Below are 17,226 nucleotides of genomic sequence, written 5' to 3'. Positions count from 1 at the left end.
TTTTAATGATCCAAAATAAGAACCATAATGAAACATCACTCTTTCATTTTGATTTACTTGCTGAAATAATTAAGGGGATTTTTTGCCTGTGTGTGTATGTGTGTGTGTGTGTGTGTTTATACATTGCGGATATTCATACAGTATATGTGCTTAGTGTGTGTTTTATTATAATTTATACCAATCATTTTCTCTTTCCCAGGGCCTTGTTTAAACAAGAGACAAATAATGTTTTTTAAAACGTGCAGAAGTGGTTGGATTGATAGCATTTTCTGAAAGAGCTTTTCATATGCATGTCTATTTTCATTTAGAAAACGACGACAAAAACATAAAGTAACCTAAAAGAATCGATGACTTTGCTTTTACACACAAAAGATAGCTGTAGGATGTTCTGCTAAATAGAAAAATGTTGTACAGATCTGCAGTCAACAATAATACATAATAAAATGATATTATCAAAACTAATGAAGAATCATAAATACATACCACAATACAACCCTCACAAGTAAACACGGCAGGTTTTATTTAGTAATAGTGGCTCAGTGGCAGGTACGTAAAGCAAACATCACATCCTGTCTAATTGAAGAAGCGTGCCTCTCCACATGAAATTGGAAGTAAGGAAATTGCTTTTCCTGTCCTGCTGTGTTTAAAGCCAGCTGATGCTACACAGACACACCATAATAAAGTATAAATATACAGAGAGAAAGAGAGCGAGAGAGAGATTTCTAATAGATAGGGTCTGTGAATGTGGAGTGGGAGTTCCATAATGGGGATCTGGAGGTGTTGTCTGTGCCCATGTCCCCCCTGGCCCATTCCTGTACACACACATGCACACACAACATCAACACAATCATAACACAAGTTGCGAGCAACCCAGCATGAAAGTATTTCCTGCAGCGTAGCTTCGAGTTTATGTCTCTTTTTGGTAACCTAACACGCAGTTTGGGGGGAGATTTTCATATTTCGATGTTGCATTTCTTCCTGAAGCAGAAATAGGTAATTGTTTCAGCTGGGGGGAAAAAAAGGCACCTGATAGTACACTGGCTGGTACAACACTAAACGACATGTTGGAGCAGTCAGCACACCATTCATGTTGGTACGACCACGAGGGTTAATCACTTTTCCCCCAAGCTGTAAGACTTCTTGCCTTAGCATGAGTGCGACTGCAAATCACCCCCTCAACCAGATGAGGATTTGGGGGGTGTCACTACGAGCATTGATCAGTGATCCACTGACAAATTCTACAAAGTAGAATAGCATGGAAGACCTCTCATGTGGCGTCGGCGTTATGATGGAGACGAATTACGTTCTCATCACTTTGATGCTAATCCAACGATATAAATGTCAGGACGTGGAAGACTTGGAAGCTTTATTTTCAATGTACATGCATTGGCTGTGACTGGAACGTTGCCCCCACCAATGTGGCCACAGCATCAGCACATTGCTTAGCTGGGCTGGTACAGTGCATTGGCAGACAGTACTCCATCACCATAACACAGTTTATCTTTCATGGCTTCACTGTTTCACAGATTTGTTTTTCATTCGTTTTTTTTTTAAAGAGTGCATTGTGTTCTGCAACCTGATTGGTTTACGGACTGTGGACTGTAAATAAAATAAGAAACATTTTGTCTCACAATGGAGAAATTCATGGGTTTTCTTAAGAACAAATCCTCTGCGATAAATGAAGGATTACTGTATTTTGTTTTAGACCCACATCTGTGGTTATAACATTACATAAAACACAACCTGTGTGATCAGGCTCAGGGAATTGTCATTATTAGCCTTAAGATAATGTTAACATTTACAGCTACAAGCTTGTAGCTCACTGACTGATAATAGATGCTAACTAGCAGTTAGCTAAACAGATTTCATAGACGACTGACCCTCTGTGTCAGAATCTGACTAGGTGCTTGCCTTTTAGATACTGTCATGAAAGGCCATTCATTCTGTTTTCCATCACGTTCCTCTTCAGTATTTTTGGCTCCCAAATATTTGGCCTCTGTTGCTAACGCCAATAAAACATAATCCCGTTGCCATAGCGCTTTCGATTACATCATTGCTGACCCGGATCGCCACCGCAACGCATGTGAAATGCAGACAAGGCAGCTCGAGGTGAGGAAGTTTGGAGAGAAGAAGAAAGCTTAAAAAATAAACAATAAAGTTTATGATTAAATTAATTGTCGTCGATTTTGATCATTGGCGTAATCATGACTAGTTGACGAATGTTGGCAACCCGAGATAGCACTAGCATTAGTGCTAATCGCCCTCTAAACACGGAAGACCTCTCATTTTGTGTTAGCAGTAACATTGACACTGATTCAGAGGATTAGCACCAATGCTCGTGCTAACACAAAACGGAAGACCTATAATGTCGTGTTAGTGCTATCATCGATGATTTTTACCTCACCGTGTTGGGATACAAGAAGTGGGCTTACTCGAAGGGCTAATTTAATTCCAGTTGACTGTATTGACATTGGTTGTAAAACATGTAGCCAAGAATTAAAGCTGGCACGTAAATGAGATAAATATCTTATCTGTAGTTGGACAAAGGTTGAAATAAGTTATTGGAAACATATCTATAGCTGATAGATCATTGGAGGATTTTTGTTGAAGTTGGCAACTGGCGTTATAGCTGATGAGTAATAATTACCTGAGAGTTGACACTGGTACACCTGAGGGTTAGGTCTGAAAAAAAAACAATATCAATGCAGTACTTTACTAGATCAGCGTTTCCGAAATTGTATTGGGCCAAGGCACATGTTTTACATTAGATTACATGGCAACAACAAAAAATTATATACAGTTTACTGAAATTAAGATGGATCTTGTTTGAGTTTACTCTAAAATGTACTGACTCAGCGATCATGCCATGCCGTTCTTGTATGAATGGCAATAATGTGGATACAACTAATTATGTAACTTCTGCCATCTAGTGGAAGAGTAATTGTTCTGCCTGTCACTTTTCATCAATGGCAAGATAAATAAATTGTATTAAATGAATCATTTGATTTGCACAAATATCGGCATGAAAATTCCGCAAAATGAATCGGAAAGAGTCTCACCAACAACATGGTCCCTGGTGTGAACTTGAGTCCAAAACTTTGCTTCCGATCTAAGAAACAAAAACAAAAAAAAGCCGCACACTTTTATGTTTCCTTCTTTTTGACACTAATGACAAATTAACACTGCTGCGCTTGACTCAATACCTTTTCTTCTTTTCATCAGCTGCTGCTTTCACTTTAAGAAAAACGAGCACACTTCAGTCTAGAAGAATGCAACATACTGTACATAGTGGTGCACTGGCGGAAATACCTTTTTTGTGCACCACCACCACCAGGAGGGCCACTGAGCAGAGGAAGAGCACCACAGTGGATAAGGAGCCAAGTATAAGAGGCCAGTCCACACCTGACACATTTGCGCAGATGGAAGACACACACAAATGTAAATCGAGGTATGGAAAGATCTTTCTATTAAAATAACATTACCTGGTGTTGATGGAGGAGGAAGATCTGAAAAAGAGGACACATTTTGCATGTAAATCCATGCAAATCTCTGTTAAAAAAAAATCGGAAGCCCTTGTCCTCATTAGGATCGCGAGTGAGCTGGAGCCTATCCCGTCTGATTTTTGAACCAGAGGCAGGTACACCCTAAACTGGTTGCCGGTCAATCTCAGGGCATATTTTGTAATATTCAGTTCATTTTTACAAAATGGTTCACAGAACATAGACATGTTTCTAGCTTGAAGAAATTAGCCCATGTGTTTTCAAGTCATCCATCCAGACCAACCAGACCTAAATTGTCAAAAGATATAAATGTATGTGTGAGTGGATGTCTATGTAGTATGTGCGACTTATCTAGGGTGTAGTTGTCTCTTGTCCAAAGTCACCTGGTTTAGGCTCAGCTCACCAGCAACACTAATGAGGACAAGCGGGGCAAAGTCAATACCTTTGGAAATGGCCAGAGGGTGGCTGCGTTCAGAATTAATCCACTCCCCTCCCAAGAGGACACTGTACTGGCACTGGTACAAAGCCATCAGAGTATCCTGCACTGGCATTGCGAAGGCGCTCTTGTGGCTGGTGATTTGTACATGGTTACTGTCCACAAGAAGTTGACTGTCCATCAAGTACAGGGTGAAGACAGCCCCGGGGTATGCAGGGGAGCCCGTGCAGAGCATATGCCACACTTGTGCGTGTTGCTGGAGAACGAGGGTGGGTACAGGCAGATCATCTGGTCACATATCCCAAAAAAGATGCGAGAAGAATCACAAATTATTCAATTGTCCAGATTATGGGTGAAAAAGATGGACAGTGTCAAATACCTCTAACAGTTATTTGGATTTTGTTGCTGATCGTTGAATTGACTATGTCCACTCCACTAGTGGTGTAGTAGAGGCAGGCATACTCGCCGCCCTCTCCCTGCTTTACCGGGCCCACACTGAAAACCCCTGGTTGGGATTCTAAGTTTGAAGTACGAATGTCATGATGCTGGCTGATAATAGACTCCCGCCCTGATGATGCCCTCAGCAAAATGAAGGAGGTTGATTTGTAAGTGGATTGAAGAGCTGGGACAGAGCAGCTGAAGTACAACATGTCGCCACGTTCAACCATCCCGCCGGGGGGCTCCACTGATAAGACTGGAGGTGGCAGGCTGGGTAGAGCCTGTGTGGGGGCAACATCTGGAGAGGCAGGCAAGATGTATGACTGTATGAACAACAGACATGGGACAAACATCTTCATCAATTAACCCGTTCATGCACCCTGTAACCTGATAACATGATAAGCTGTCCCTGACTGGCTTAATTAATCGCTCATTGGGTTTTTAGGTTCTATGTTCCCCCTGAATCTTTATTTCTCATTTCAACAGTGTAGTCAGCATTTATTTTGATACACTACGGAGACCGTTTTCCCTCAGTTAATCAATACTCATTGGGGTGCAGCCTATTCCAGGAACATTGGGCAAGAAGTGAGATGGTAAAAAAATTATTTTAAAGTGAAAAAAAAAGTTGCTATATTTTGTGCGACAGTGAAAAAAGTACAGACCAGATTAGGGCGGAAATAGTAATTATTGCGGTGTTCAAGTGTATTGAGGTGTGGGACAGAGGACAGTGAGACAACGTACTGTGATGTCGTAAAAAAGAAGCGACATGGATGAGTCTAAACTCCCCCAGATCCTGACGTGCCATATGAATCAGATGAACCCATACCCACTTATTCCTCCTTATTAAAAGCAAAGTCAGAGTGAATATAAAATACATATCGCCAAGCTGCAGACTAATTTATGTCCAAACTAGGTGGGAAATGGCATGAGGGTATTTCCTGTTTGGTCACTTTGTAACTAGCGACAAATATGATCAAGCTTGCGTCATGCTGCCGTTGTCCCTGCGCCGTCCTGTGTCCGATCCCCCTCCCTGTTCTGCCTGCGTAAAATTCACAATTTGTGGGAAGGCCCTTTTTTTTTTTTCTTCAATGAATGCAGAAAAAAAAAGACACACCCCATGGAATAATGTATTTGATATATTCCTTAGAATGTATCGTTTCTGAATGTAGTATCCTGCCATGGTTTACCGCACTTGCTTACCAAACCTCCTGTTGTAACGGTCTTCAGTGTGCATTGTGTTTGATGTTGTAAGGGCGTGGAAATTTTCAATATGAAATGCAGGATGTGACAACCGCAATAGACGCGCGCACACACACACACACACACACACACACCCCACACAGAGCAGAGGACAATGAGACGACACAGGGAGCACCTGCATGCTACCGCAGCGGATGGGAGTGTTTATTATTTCATGCCACAAGTAACGGTAAAATCAGTGCAGATTGATTTTTTTTTTCATTGAAGTCGTGGTGTGGCATGTGACTCTTATTGTGTATAATTTAGTGGAGTAGCACTTACCTGTTTGATGTTCTGTCTTTAAATAGGGACTGAAAGCACTGTAGTGGCCTTGCTGGTTCTTATACATACAGCAAAAAAGTTCAGGTTTTGTTGCCACTTTGAGCTGGACAGTGAAGAGGACCTCCTCAGACGGCGACAGCTCCACTGAATCCACCTTAAGGAATGTTGAACACATGTAATCAAGTGGACACACACACACACGCACACACACACACACACACACACACATAACACCACAGAAAATCGGATGCCCAAAAAAATAAAAACCTCCTTGGTGAATCTGAACAGTTTGAAGAGAACTCCGTGGTGGCCTTCTGAGGTCCGGCAAACCAGCACCACAGAGTCGCCGGACCGCGAATGTATCCGTAGTTCAGGTGCCGGCGGGTTTTGAGGAGACGTGGAAGCCCAAAGCGTTCCTATAGTTAAAAGAAACGGACATTACACAAGAGGAATCAGTTCCCCTTCCAGATGATGCAACAGCTTAGCCATGCAACATGCAAACACACTAATAAGTGGTTGATAATATTGGACGAGCGTGGCGATGGACCGTGTTTCTTACCCCATAGTGGTAAAGAAGTTAGCAGCAGCGTTTGTATCAAAAGTGATCGTCCACTTCGCATCCTTAACGTAAGAAGAAGAGTAACTGGTTGAAGCTGCCTCTCGAAAAAGCTGCTCTCTTTCCCCCCTGTCTCTTCCTCTCTTTGCTTTCACAAAAGACATCCTCCTTAAGTCATGTGTAGTGTTGTGATGGAGGGGGTTGAACCTGTAGACACTTCCTCTTGTGTGAAGTCCATGTCGGATGTATGATATGGTCTGAATGAATAGCAGGCCCACCATTGTTTTTACTTTCGTCCATTAAATCAAATTGTTTCTTCAGCTGGTGGCAATATTTCATCAGGGGCAAGAGTGGTAGTGCCACATCTTGTCCAGCAGTTGGTGCTGTGGTGCAGATAATGATCCATATTAATTTACAAAATATAAATGTATGTCTCGACCGAGCCTGCGCGTGAATAGCCAAAAACAATACAGTATAGAAAATTTGTTGGTGGGGGGAAGGGGATTTTTCTTTTTTTACGGGTGGTAGGGCTTTTGTTAATTTTTTTTTGTAACCCAACAACTTCTTTAAATCACTGACTAACATTCAATATACATTTCCCATGAAGAATGGGGGAAATTTAGGAGGGGGTTCAACCTGCAATAACCGCCCTCCCCCAACTACATAAATGCAACGAAACAAAAACTATATTAAATAATGAAAAAATGGGGCGGGGGGTACTGCGAAGCTGCCAGTGCCAAACTGTGAGTACATGGAGATCTACTGCATCATATTTTTCATCCCGAATCTTTTTCTGTCTGCCACATTTTCTCTTCTATGGGGCAGCACAAACTACATCATTTTAGGTTCCTGTAAAAAGAAAATATGTCTTGTAAATTTGACACACTGACAAATTGGAATCATTTAACACCACCACCCCCCCCCCAAAAAAACATCCCTAAATGTTTGAGCCGCAAAAAAATATATGGTCCCTAATTGTGACAGCGAGTGTAAATGGTTGTCCATAGATTATGTCCCCCGCCTCTCACCTTGAGCCACTCGCAACCCAAATGCGGACAAGCAAGCCCCATCGAAAATGGACAGACGGATACATGGATTTTTACCAAAGAGTTGTGCTGTGTTGTTCGTAGATGATCTTATAACCCTCACGTAACCTCAATAACCACTATGGATATATGGGTATGGATGTGTTTCAGCATCCCACACGGCTTGAGCTGACTCCTTGCATGTCAAGCTTCATAAACGCCCACACGTGGCTGCTTGGCATCACAGTTTTTGTACACAGCAGCAGCAGGAGCACTGTACATCCACTGATTAGCTCCAAGCTTCCCACCGACCCACAATACACAGAATATGAATTTGTACAGTGCCACTTTTGAAGGCATGAAAGACCTAATCGATAAGACCAAAACCTACCTGTATATGCACAGTAAAATAAATCGGATTGTTTACTGTAATACCGATTTGTTAATTGCTTGTGTTTGTTGAAAAAATAAATGGGAAGAGGATCTTGAAAAAAATAATTGCATATAAAATTGCAATATGGGGGGAGGGCTGCAATTTGATTACATTTCATCATTCAGCCCTGGTCTGACTGCAAATGATTTAACCATATTTTCCCCGTCAATCCGTCCTATGGCTTGGATGAGTGAATGCCACAGGCTAACTCTGCTCTCCTTTTTTATAACCTTCACTACAATCCTTAAAAGTCTGAAAATAGTGGAACTCTTCCCTGCAGCACATCACTATATGACCCATTTACAAGCTCCAGGGGAAGGAAGCAACCCATTTTGATCGCAGACAGTATTCTTTGCTTAAACTCCGATGGCTAGCGTCAGGACATACCGCGGGTTTGCTTACCTGGAAAGTAATGCTCTTTCCTTTTCTAAAATTAACATTGTTAAATGTGATGTGGCTTGCAAAGAGACAGATGCATTATTCAGATTGTTAGATCTCAGAGGAAGGAACCACTTTCTGCACTGGGCAAATGATGGAGGAGCATCTGCAAAATTGGAAATGTATCATATTCTTACTCTTTTGGCATCATTGCAATAACTGAGTGAGATGTAGTAGAAGGAGGTGCACCCTAATGAATTCAAGCCAATGCAACTGAAAGAAAATATACACTATATGTGGTTCTATGACTTTAAGTACTCAAGTCAAGTCAGCTTTTATTGCCAAATATGCTCTCGTGCAACATACAGCACCGATGAAATGTTTTTCCTCTCAACCACAGGAGAGACAAGGACCACTGCGGGTACCCGCGCCGCCATCAACAGAACACTTAACATAAAATAACAAAATACTACTACACAACACATAAGACACAGACAGCCATGCAATCTTAACCACTTTTTCTGCATACACGTTGTTGTTTGAAGCAGTGATAGATGAAAGAGGAGAGAATCAAAGTGTCCTTTCACCAGTGGATCAGAGACGTCATGCTGAAAATGTGCACACGTCTGCTCCAAGCTAAGTTTGAAAGCAAACAAGAAGCTGTGGCATCCATTGGCGAAAAAAGAGATTGGCTCACATCTCCTGTCCCATATAAATCCGCTTCAATTCCAAGCGGCGACTCTCAGTTCCACATACACATCGGCGCTCTGCGCTGACGCTCCTTTCTTCTCATCGTCGTCTCCACAAGCCAGCCATCCATCCATCCAGCTGCAGACTGTCCAACGGCACCGACATCTCCGCTGAACAAAACAGGGCTGTGAAAAATGCTGCCCATAACAGGTGCAAAAAACACAAGCACCCCAGGGCTGTTCAGCACCGACAGTCAAATGGCGCCGACATTCCTCCCAATCAAAATCAGTGCTGGTACACACGTGCTGCCGAGAAGGCGCAACCACCATGCACAGATTCTTCTCCTTTGATGTACTGTACGTCGTGGCCCCCCCCAAAAAAAAAAAAAGCTGAAAACTATCCACATCAGGTCCACATGACGTAAAAACAAAGACCATGTGACAAAACAAAACACAAAGTGCTCTTGGAGAGCACTTGCCGACGGCTGCCTACTCGGGCTCCATCTTCATCAAAGAAGATGTATATGCCATATACTTGCCAGTCTTAGAACCATTCTTGCAATCAAAATCCTGAATTAATTTCATTATAAGACGAACAATTCAAATACATTGTTTATTTTCTATACATAGCATATACTAGATATGTTTTCTGTATGATGTCATACCCACTTTTTTGATTGTACGAAGTCATCATCACATACTGTATTTACAGATTCAGTCATGTACTGGTTAAAGTAGTCGACAAGCAAATGCATGATGGCAAAGCAGAGGCAGATTCAACACGCACAACCGGATAGATTATTTTTAACAATGCTCTGACAGCAATAAGATGCCCGACTTCCTGTGTTTGTCAGTGTCATAACAGAAGCAAAACTGCTGCAGATTAAACATCTTCATTGTCCTCCCACCCCTAAAATAAACATATAAATAAATGAATGTTTTGTTTTGCTTTACAGTCAGCATGTGGTCCGTGATCCCTGCCAGTTTTCCATCCGTGCTTCAAATGGATAGACTTTCATGACTCAAGCATGAGGGATGCGTCGGCATAAGAAAGATGTGTGGTACTTGATTGACAGCTGACAGTTGAGCGGGGCACAGTTTCATTGCATTCAACCGACGCGCCTGCAGCGTCTGATCATCTTGATTTTTCACACTTTTGAAGCCTCATGTCATCGTTCGAATGTCACTACTTACAAGACGTTTATTTTCACTTTACTGGGGCTTTATAGGTGGCGGGGAACTGGGCTCGATCCCAGGTGAATTTGGGCAAAAGGCAGAATACTCCCCCCTGGACTGGTCGCCAGTCAATCACCCGGCACATTCAGAGACAAGACAACCAATCTCAGACATCATTCACACAGTCAACAAGAGGGGAACTGAATGATCAGGACAGAGCATCTCTACCTCTTTCCTATGTTATGGCCAGTCTCTTTTCTTATTCGATGGTGATCATCGGACGTGTTTTTAAAGCAGGAAGCTGGCAGACAATCAACCACGATTTTACCTTCTCAATCTTGATATGTTGCCACTACAAACACCCGTTGCTGTTTGTTTACTGCCTCAAATCAAGCGTCTGTGTCAAACCAGGTCAGCTTATCGTCCAACGTGGAGTGAGGCCAACCAGGACACAGGAAGGGACGGACACAGAGTGACCTGGCTGGAATAATAAGACGTTTATTAACATTTCAGTGCAGCTCAAGATCAGCGTCCAAATTTGTGGCCTATAAAACACAGTGCTGCTTCCATTTCCAGTCCAAATCCACCTCCTTTAGTAACCTCTTATTGAAGCAAAAAGGGCCACATAGTGGATTTCATTTATTGGCCGTAAGGGAACATTTTCTTCAGTTTGTTGTGTGTTTTGCCCAGAGAAAGTTTTGCATCCTGCATTTCAACTCCCCAAGCGACTCTTTTCATAATTCATTTTAGTGTGCGACCCATAATTGCATCTGCGTAGTATTGTTTTGTTGTCTCCTTGCCAAGGTTTCTCTTCGGGGAATGGAGCTTTTATTTATTATCTATTATTTAAAAAGAGATTAATTTAGAGTGAGGGTGGAGAACATTTCATCCGCCCCCCGCCCCCAATCAGGGTACATTTTAGTTTTTATGAAGTCCTCAGAGGACCAACTACATCAAAGAAATGTTTATTATAGCCGACCTAATGAGTGTTTGTGAGTTAAATGTTTTGCACTTTTTCTATTGTTGTTATTATTATTTTTAAAGTTCCTCTGATTTTTTTTTCCATTCTTTCGCCTTGAGTTCGATAATAAAGAGAAAGAAATGCTGTCGGCACATAACTCAAGGGCATGTAGTTAACCTTGTTAGTTTAGCTGGTTGTGGTTGTGACAACCAACCTGGCCTCCCTTATACTTGGGTGCAAAAAAATGGCTTTTTAAGTGAACAATCTCACAACAGCATGTCTTTTTTTTTTAACTGACAGATAATGCAAGTTTATTACTTAACTTGGAGCAGAAAAATATTTACCTGTTGATAATGAAATGAATGTGTGTACAGCTGCTTTATCCAAACTATGGTTCGCCTATTCAATTGCCAGGTTCAGGTATATATGATATTAAAAATGATGACATACTGCACTGTAGTAGCACAAGTCTGCACACCCTATTGTATGGCAATGTGGCTGTGTTCAAAATTAAGCTATCACATTAAAACTCATGAAGTGAGAGTCAGCACAAACCTGCCATCGTTTAAAGTGCCCCTGCTTGCTATTATGATGAAGTATAGTCTAGAATATTTACAAAACTACATAAAAACAATGTTTGTTTTAAACACAGGCTACATTTGTGTCCTGAAAAGACAGCACAGAGGATCAAAAGTCCGGATGTGCTTGCTGACAATATGTGTCGAGAAGTGGAATTTTGTCACGTTCAAGCTTTACCTGTGGATTGTCTAGCAATGCCCTAAAAGACTTTTTTTCTCGTCTGGATCAGTCTTTGCTGGTGTGCCGTCCCGACCTTGCCACTTTTGAAAGTTTTTGTATTTTTCAGTCAGGTCGACAAGGAAACAGCCCCTTGTAACAAGATGGGCATTGCTGTTGTTTTGGTTTAGTTTGACTGAAGTGTAACCTTAAGTTTAAGATCATTTTTGCTTAAACAAGTATTATCACTACTTTGCTTCACTGCCACTCACATGGTTAAAAGTGAGATTAAAAAAATAATTTGCTGTTGTCGAATCAAAGGAACAAAAAATACCAAGTTTGATGTTGAAAAGTTCCGATATAAAAAATACATAACATATTTAACCAACTTAGACAGGAACTGGCAAACATGTCGGGACCTTCTTAAATAACTTAGAGTAACCATAGAGCACTTTTTTGTTTGCGTTTTTTGGGGGGGGCGGGGGGGGAATAATTTTCTAAGCAGTGAATTCCAGTGTTTTGTACCGTAATAAAACTAATGGCCACAAGGGGGCAGTGTGTAGCTATAAGTCTTCTCTTAACAGACTGTCAAGTCCTCTATTTACCTTTGTTAAAGGGAAAAAAATCTCCATGGCGTTTCAGTGGGAGCCAATAACCTATAAATATTTTTTCTAAATTTGTCTGAAACTGTCGTTAATTAGATTGCTTCAAAAAACCTTGCACAGTGTAGTAAGTCGAAGGAGACATTTTTTACTCCCATAATGACGCCATTTTCTGTAGAAAGTGAGATTTTATTTCTACATAATGGGAGTGGTTAAATGATAAAGAAAAACTGAACGTAGCTTCTCCTGACAGGATTGTTTTACTGTTTCGTTGTGATTATTTGTGGTTTCTACAAATGTTTAATTTATGATGGATATTGGATCCTTTACTCAAAAAAAGAACGTCCTCGATTCGTTCCAAGTAGACCATATAACAAATATGAATCGTCCTCCAGCGTCCAGTTCCGCGAAAGCTGTTTACATTATTTGAGCGTCAAGTGTTTTCGTGAGACAGGTTTAGTGAACTTAAGTGGCTTTTTACTACCCGCTGGTGCCGTATAACTTTCCGTGGAGAAGTGCTCGTGAAATATTCACAGTGGTTGAAATACAACACTGTCACAACCTGCTCTTTCTCTTGACGTACAAGGATTGTTCCCTTTTTGTGAACACGTTGTTCCACTTTACTGGGAAATGTAAATCATCTTCTGCTTGATTTGAAGCCACATCTCCGAGGGAGCACATGCTGTTCATGTGTCATAAACATCCAAAAAATGTGAGGGGAGTTGGATTTAAAACGTCTGGCTTTAAACAGGGTGTGTCTTTTTGACAATACAGTAATTAACCATTTTTTTAAGTGCCTGAAGCACTGCATTGCAAATGCTTTAAAGCTTTGTTAGTATGTCAAATGCTAATAAGGAGCTTCATCTCCTCTTGTTACTTAGCAGATCACTTTACTTTGTTGTCTGAGCCTTCATCAAGTCCAGTGCTCTGATGTTTTTGTGTTATATCTACTTGGAACGGAACTCGGGTTCTATTAAAGCTCTGACAAATGATACATTTTCTCATTAGTGGTAAATGTGTTGGAAAAATAATAATAAGAGGCAAGGCAGGATTTGAGTAGAAGGCTATGCAAAGAAGCCTTGCAGAAAAAGCCACATAGGGAGCTTTCCAGTGTCATTAGGAGCTTTTTGACCGATAGCACCACTGACATGCGTGGAAATGTTTCGTGATCTGATGCCAGGCTGTGAACCATCTGGAACGATGGGATGTGATAGCACATGATGATCTGTCTTTTCGATTGCCTCGTTTTCTTATCATCACAGGGCAGCACTGAGAGTTTGTCCTGTCAAATCCGTTAATGACACAGCCCTTTCGCAGCTACTCCACTTAATGTCACTTTAGAATTGAATTCCAGAGAACTCTCATCTGCCATACAGCTGGATGAATTTTAAGTAATAGAAAAAGTATTAGGCACCTTAGAAGTGCAAATCAAAAATGTGTCCCCAAAATGTTTCTTAAAGACATTGTGGTTATTAAGTTTGTATGAGTAACTACTGGTCATCTGATGCTGAGTTCTGAGGTTCAGGGCCCTATTTTCGTAGATAGGCACACATGCACGCACTATAAAAACTGCCACTGCTTCACTTTTGTGCCGGGACAAATCCAATTTACCATGTTTGAGGATTTTGTACACTGCGCTACTCTGTGCTGGGCGTTACAGCGAACCGAGGTCATTTTCTATTAAACGCCCCTGGAGCACCTGCAAATTTGGTGACATTCAGTTGATTTCAGACCAAACTGGTCTAAGTTGTGGTGCAGTTGGTGGAACAAGATTTTTGTGGATTCGATCCAGGTGATGTCATTGTATTTCATTCAAAAATATGACATCGATCTCCTGTATGGACTCCAGCGAGTGAGTCCGTTATTTACACCACGCACCTCTCCTGTGCTGAATTTAAAGGGAATGATGGGAGTTGCTTCAAGTGGCTGGGAATCACCTCGACTGTGTGTAGTTCCACAATGGGAGGAAACGGCCATTTTTAACTGCACCTGTTCACGAAAATGCCAAAAGAATAAAAACTCCACCCACGGGCACAGTTAGACTGCACTTTGTGCTAGACTTAGGCTGGGGCATTAAAATAAGGCGCTCGGTGTTGAAATCTCTGGTTAGGCCCTTCTGTGTGGCCTCGTTGTTGCCGTTTTGCTACTTTTCTCGATCATAGAATTTCTATTTTGTTTTAAACACCACTTGAGAAATTGTAACTTACCAATAACATGCCCTGCAACGTGTTATATTTCAGCACATACTGCAATAGGGATGTAGCTCAATTAGCATGTTGCTTCTCTAGCTGCGAGCAAAAAAAAACATTTGGATTTCATTGTTTGTTTTATTGATGGCATATTGACTTGAAACGAGACAACATGAGTGTGTCCTCTTCCTGCGTGTCACTGAGGATGATGACAACAGGAAGACAGAAAAAGTGGCAAGACATGAAATGAACCGAACACCTCGGAGGAGAAAAGAGGGGATGATAAACAGAGATTTGAAGAAAGAGGGAATGTTTGGAAAGTGAACGTGATAAGGCCGCCTGATGGAATGTGACACGTCTGAAAAGAGACAGAACTGGAACAAAGGAAAATAATCTAAAAAGATAACTATTGGATGGAGAGAAGAAAGCAGAAGACACAGCCTGATAAAACAACATTTATCTCATTGATTAATGGCCAAGTCAGTGGGCAGGAAGTTTTGACTGACAGGTCCCATTAGTGCAGTTAACAGTCTTGAAACCCCACTGGGACACCAAACAAGAACAGTGGAACACAATCTGTCACGGAAGGAGGATCAACCATTTAGAAACTATTTTTTTCCAAAGAAGATCATCTAAACAGAAGTAATCACTTCCAGACTCAAAATTGTATTAGATGTACAGGCAATTTGGCCTTGAGTTTGACACTTGTGACTGCGAGGAATGGAAGATTTAATTCAGAATAGCTTCACACAATTATTTGATTTCCTCGTGTTTGGGTGTCCTGCATCTCAGAAACAGTGTCTGCAAGTTATCCTAATCAAGAAAAAAGTCAACCTTACCCCAGATAGAACTGTGAAACCATTTCTAAATTAAACTGCGTTTCAATTATTCATCAAACTGTTAATTGATTTGGAAGAGAAGAAGCAATGCACAATCATATTCTCCTGGCATCAGTGTGCGGTGTTGATTTGAAAGTGTCCTGCAAATTTACACACGTGCACAAACACGCACAGAAGCAAGGCCCTGCAGAGGACCACCAATGACAATCAAGGACACCCCCCACCAAGCTGGCATGCTTATCCTGTAACTATTGAGCGATACGGGAGGACTGCTAATGAACACAAACATCAGTCATTCACCCCGGGATGACCCCCACCACCCAACCTCCTCCTCAAGTCCACCCCTGCAAAAACATACAATCATTTCTTTCGGAATTAATATCATTCCCTGCCACATGAGCACACTTTAGATGATTTTTTTTCCACTGATAAAATGTTGTAGACTTCAGGTCTGCTTCATATGTATACAGTAGAAATGTGTTGAAATATTGAACAGCTCCCGAAATCTTAAACATCGCGACATCTATTATGCAGTTGTTACACTTACATAAAAAAGCACATTGCAGGCTTGAGGGAGTGTCGTGCCGGCGCTGCAGTGGGAGTAGGAACTGAGAACTGGTTGTAATTTACGTGACCTTAACTTGACTTTGAACACTATGTCGTTTTTAATCACGTGCCTTGCAACATGTCTGGACCGTCTGTTGCTAAGGTCACCCCCCCCCCCCTTCTCACCCCCCACCTGCCAGGAGCATCTGCATGGAAATCATGGAGCACAAGTCCTCACACTTACTCACAATTTGGCAAATAGATAAATTGTATGCGTGAGTTTGTTTTGAAATGCTTTCCCATTCCTTCACCGTTACGTTTCTGTCGGTTATTTTCCATGTGTGAGTTGTGTTATTTTGTTATAAAAATATGTTGATTGGTCAATGTTCGTGATAAAAAAAACACTATTACCCATCGAAAATGCTATGGGTAGTTTTTATTCCTTGTTGAATCGAAATTTAGACCCAGCATGCTGGGTCGAATTCTTATAAATAACCCACCAATGGCTCAGTCCCTTTTGGACCCAGCCCTGGGTTAGCTATTTCAACCCATTTGGATTAATTTTGACACAGTAGTTTTAAGAGTGTTCCTCATAAGTGCTTTTTAGTAAATGTATAGAAAAAAAATATACAGTATTTGCATTGAATTTGTTTCCCACCAAGTATTCCAAGTAATTCCTCACACTCGTTCCCTGTTTATTTCATTAGGTCAGCGATTGGTGTTGCCTGAAAAGGAAAGCTGTCACAGGAGTTCACTTCTGGATCATTGCACTGACTCTCCTTCTGTCTCCCCCTCCGACTCTCTCATACTAACACAGATACAGTCATGCATGCGCTCATCGTGGGCAATCATGAAAACGGGGAAAGTCAAGACAGCCGCGGGCCAAAAATGGGCAGCCGCTGCTGTGAGGATGTTGCTATAGTGAACCTTTGGGGCTCGCAGGAATCAAGTTACCTCAACTTTCACAATGCATGCCACCCTGACTCAAGTACTGTCTTACACACCATAAAAACATGCACTCTTAATCCTGCTGGGTCAAAAGTAAGCCACATCAGGTGAAACAGCTAACTCAGTGCTGGGTCCAAAAGGGACCAGGCCAGTGCTGGGTTATTTTATACCGTGCATTTATTAATGATTTCATTTAATACATTAAAAAAACACTCTGTACTCAGTGCATTGATGAATGTAAATAAACAATGACG

General features: G+C 41.5%; 1 protein-coding gene across 2 annotated transcripts; it reads right to left on the bottom strand.

Moving 5' to 3' along the window:
- Positions 1-496: 496 nt before the first annotated feature.
- On the bottom strand, positions 497-6,618 carry LOC147200151 (uncharacterized). Of its 2 annotated transcripts, none has more exons than XM_086121089.1 (11): positions 6,455-6,618; positions 6,163-6,311; positions 5,896-6,049; positions 4,316-4,672; positions 3,943-4,224; positions 3,483-3,506; positions 3,310-3,402; positions 3,204-3,234; positions 3,060-3,109; positions 2,648-2,682; positions 497-812 (listed from the first exon to the last, which is right to left on the bottom strand). In XM_086121089.1, the coding sequence occupies exons 1-11, from the start codon at positions 6,513-6,515 to the stop codon at positions 723-725; spliced, it is 1,326 nt and encodes a 441-aa protein (XP_085977215.1). In that variant the 5' UTR covers positions 6,516-6,618; the 3' UTR covers positions 497-722. The 2 variants fall into 2 exon arrangements, 1 of the variants encoding a protein (XP_085977215.1); XR_015101918.1 differs by having other exon boundaries at positions 752-812; positions 3,204-3,238; positions 3,313-3,402; positions 6,455-6,612.
- Between the last annotated feature and the right edge of the window lie 10,608 nt (positions 6,619-17,226).

Source organism: Hippocampus guttulatus, chromosome 9 (genome assembly GCF_054856545.1).
Source record: "Hippocampus guttulatus isolate MCC_2025c chromosome 9, RoL_Hgut_1.0, whole genome shotgun sequence".
Lineage (NCBI taxonomy): Eukaryota > Metazoa > Chordata > Actinopteri > Syngnathiformes > Syngnathidae > Hippocampus > Hippocampus guttulatus.
Note: the sequence above shows the minus strand (reverse complement) of the source record. Positions and strands in the feature narration are given on the sequence as shown.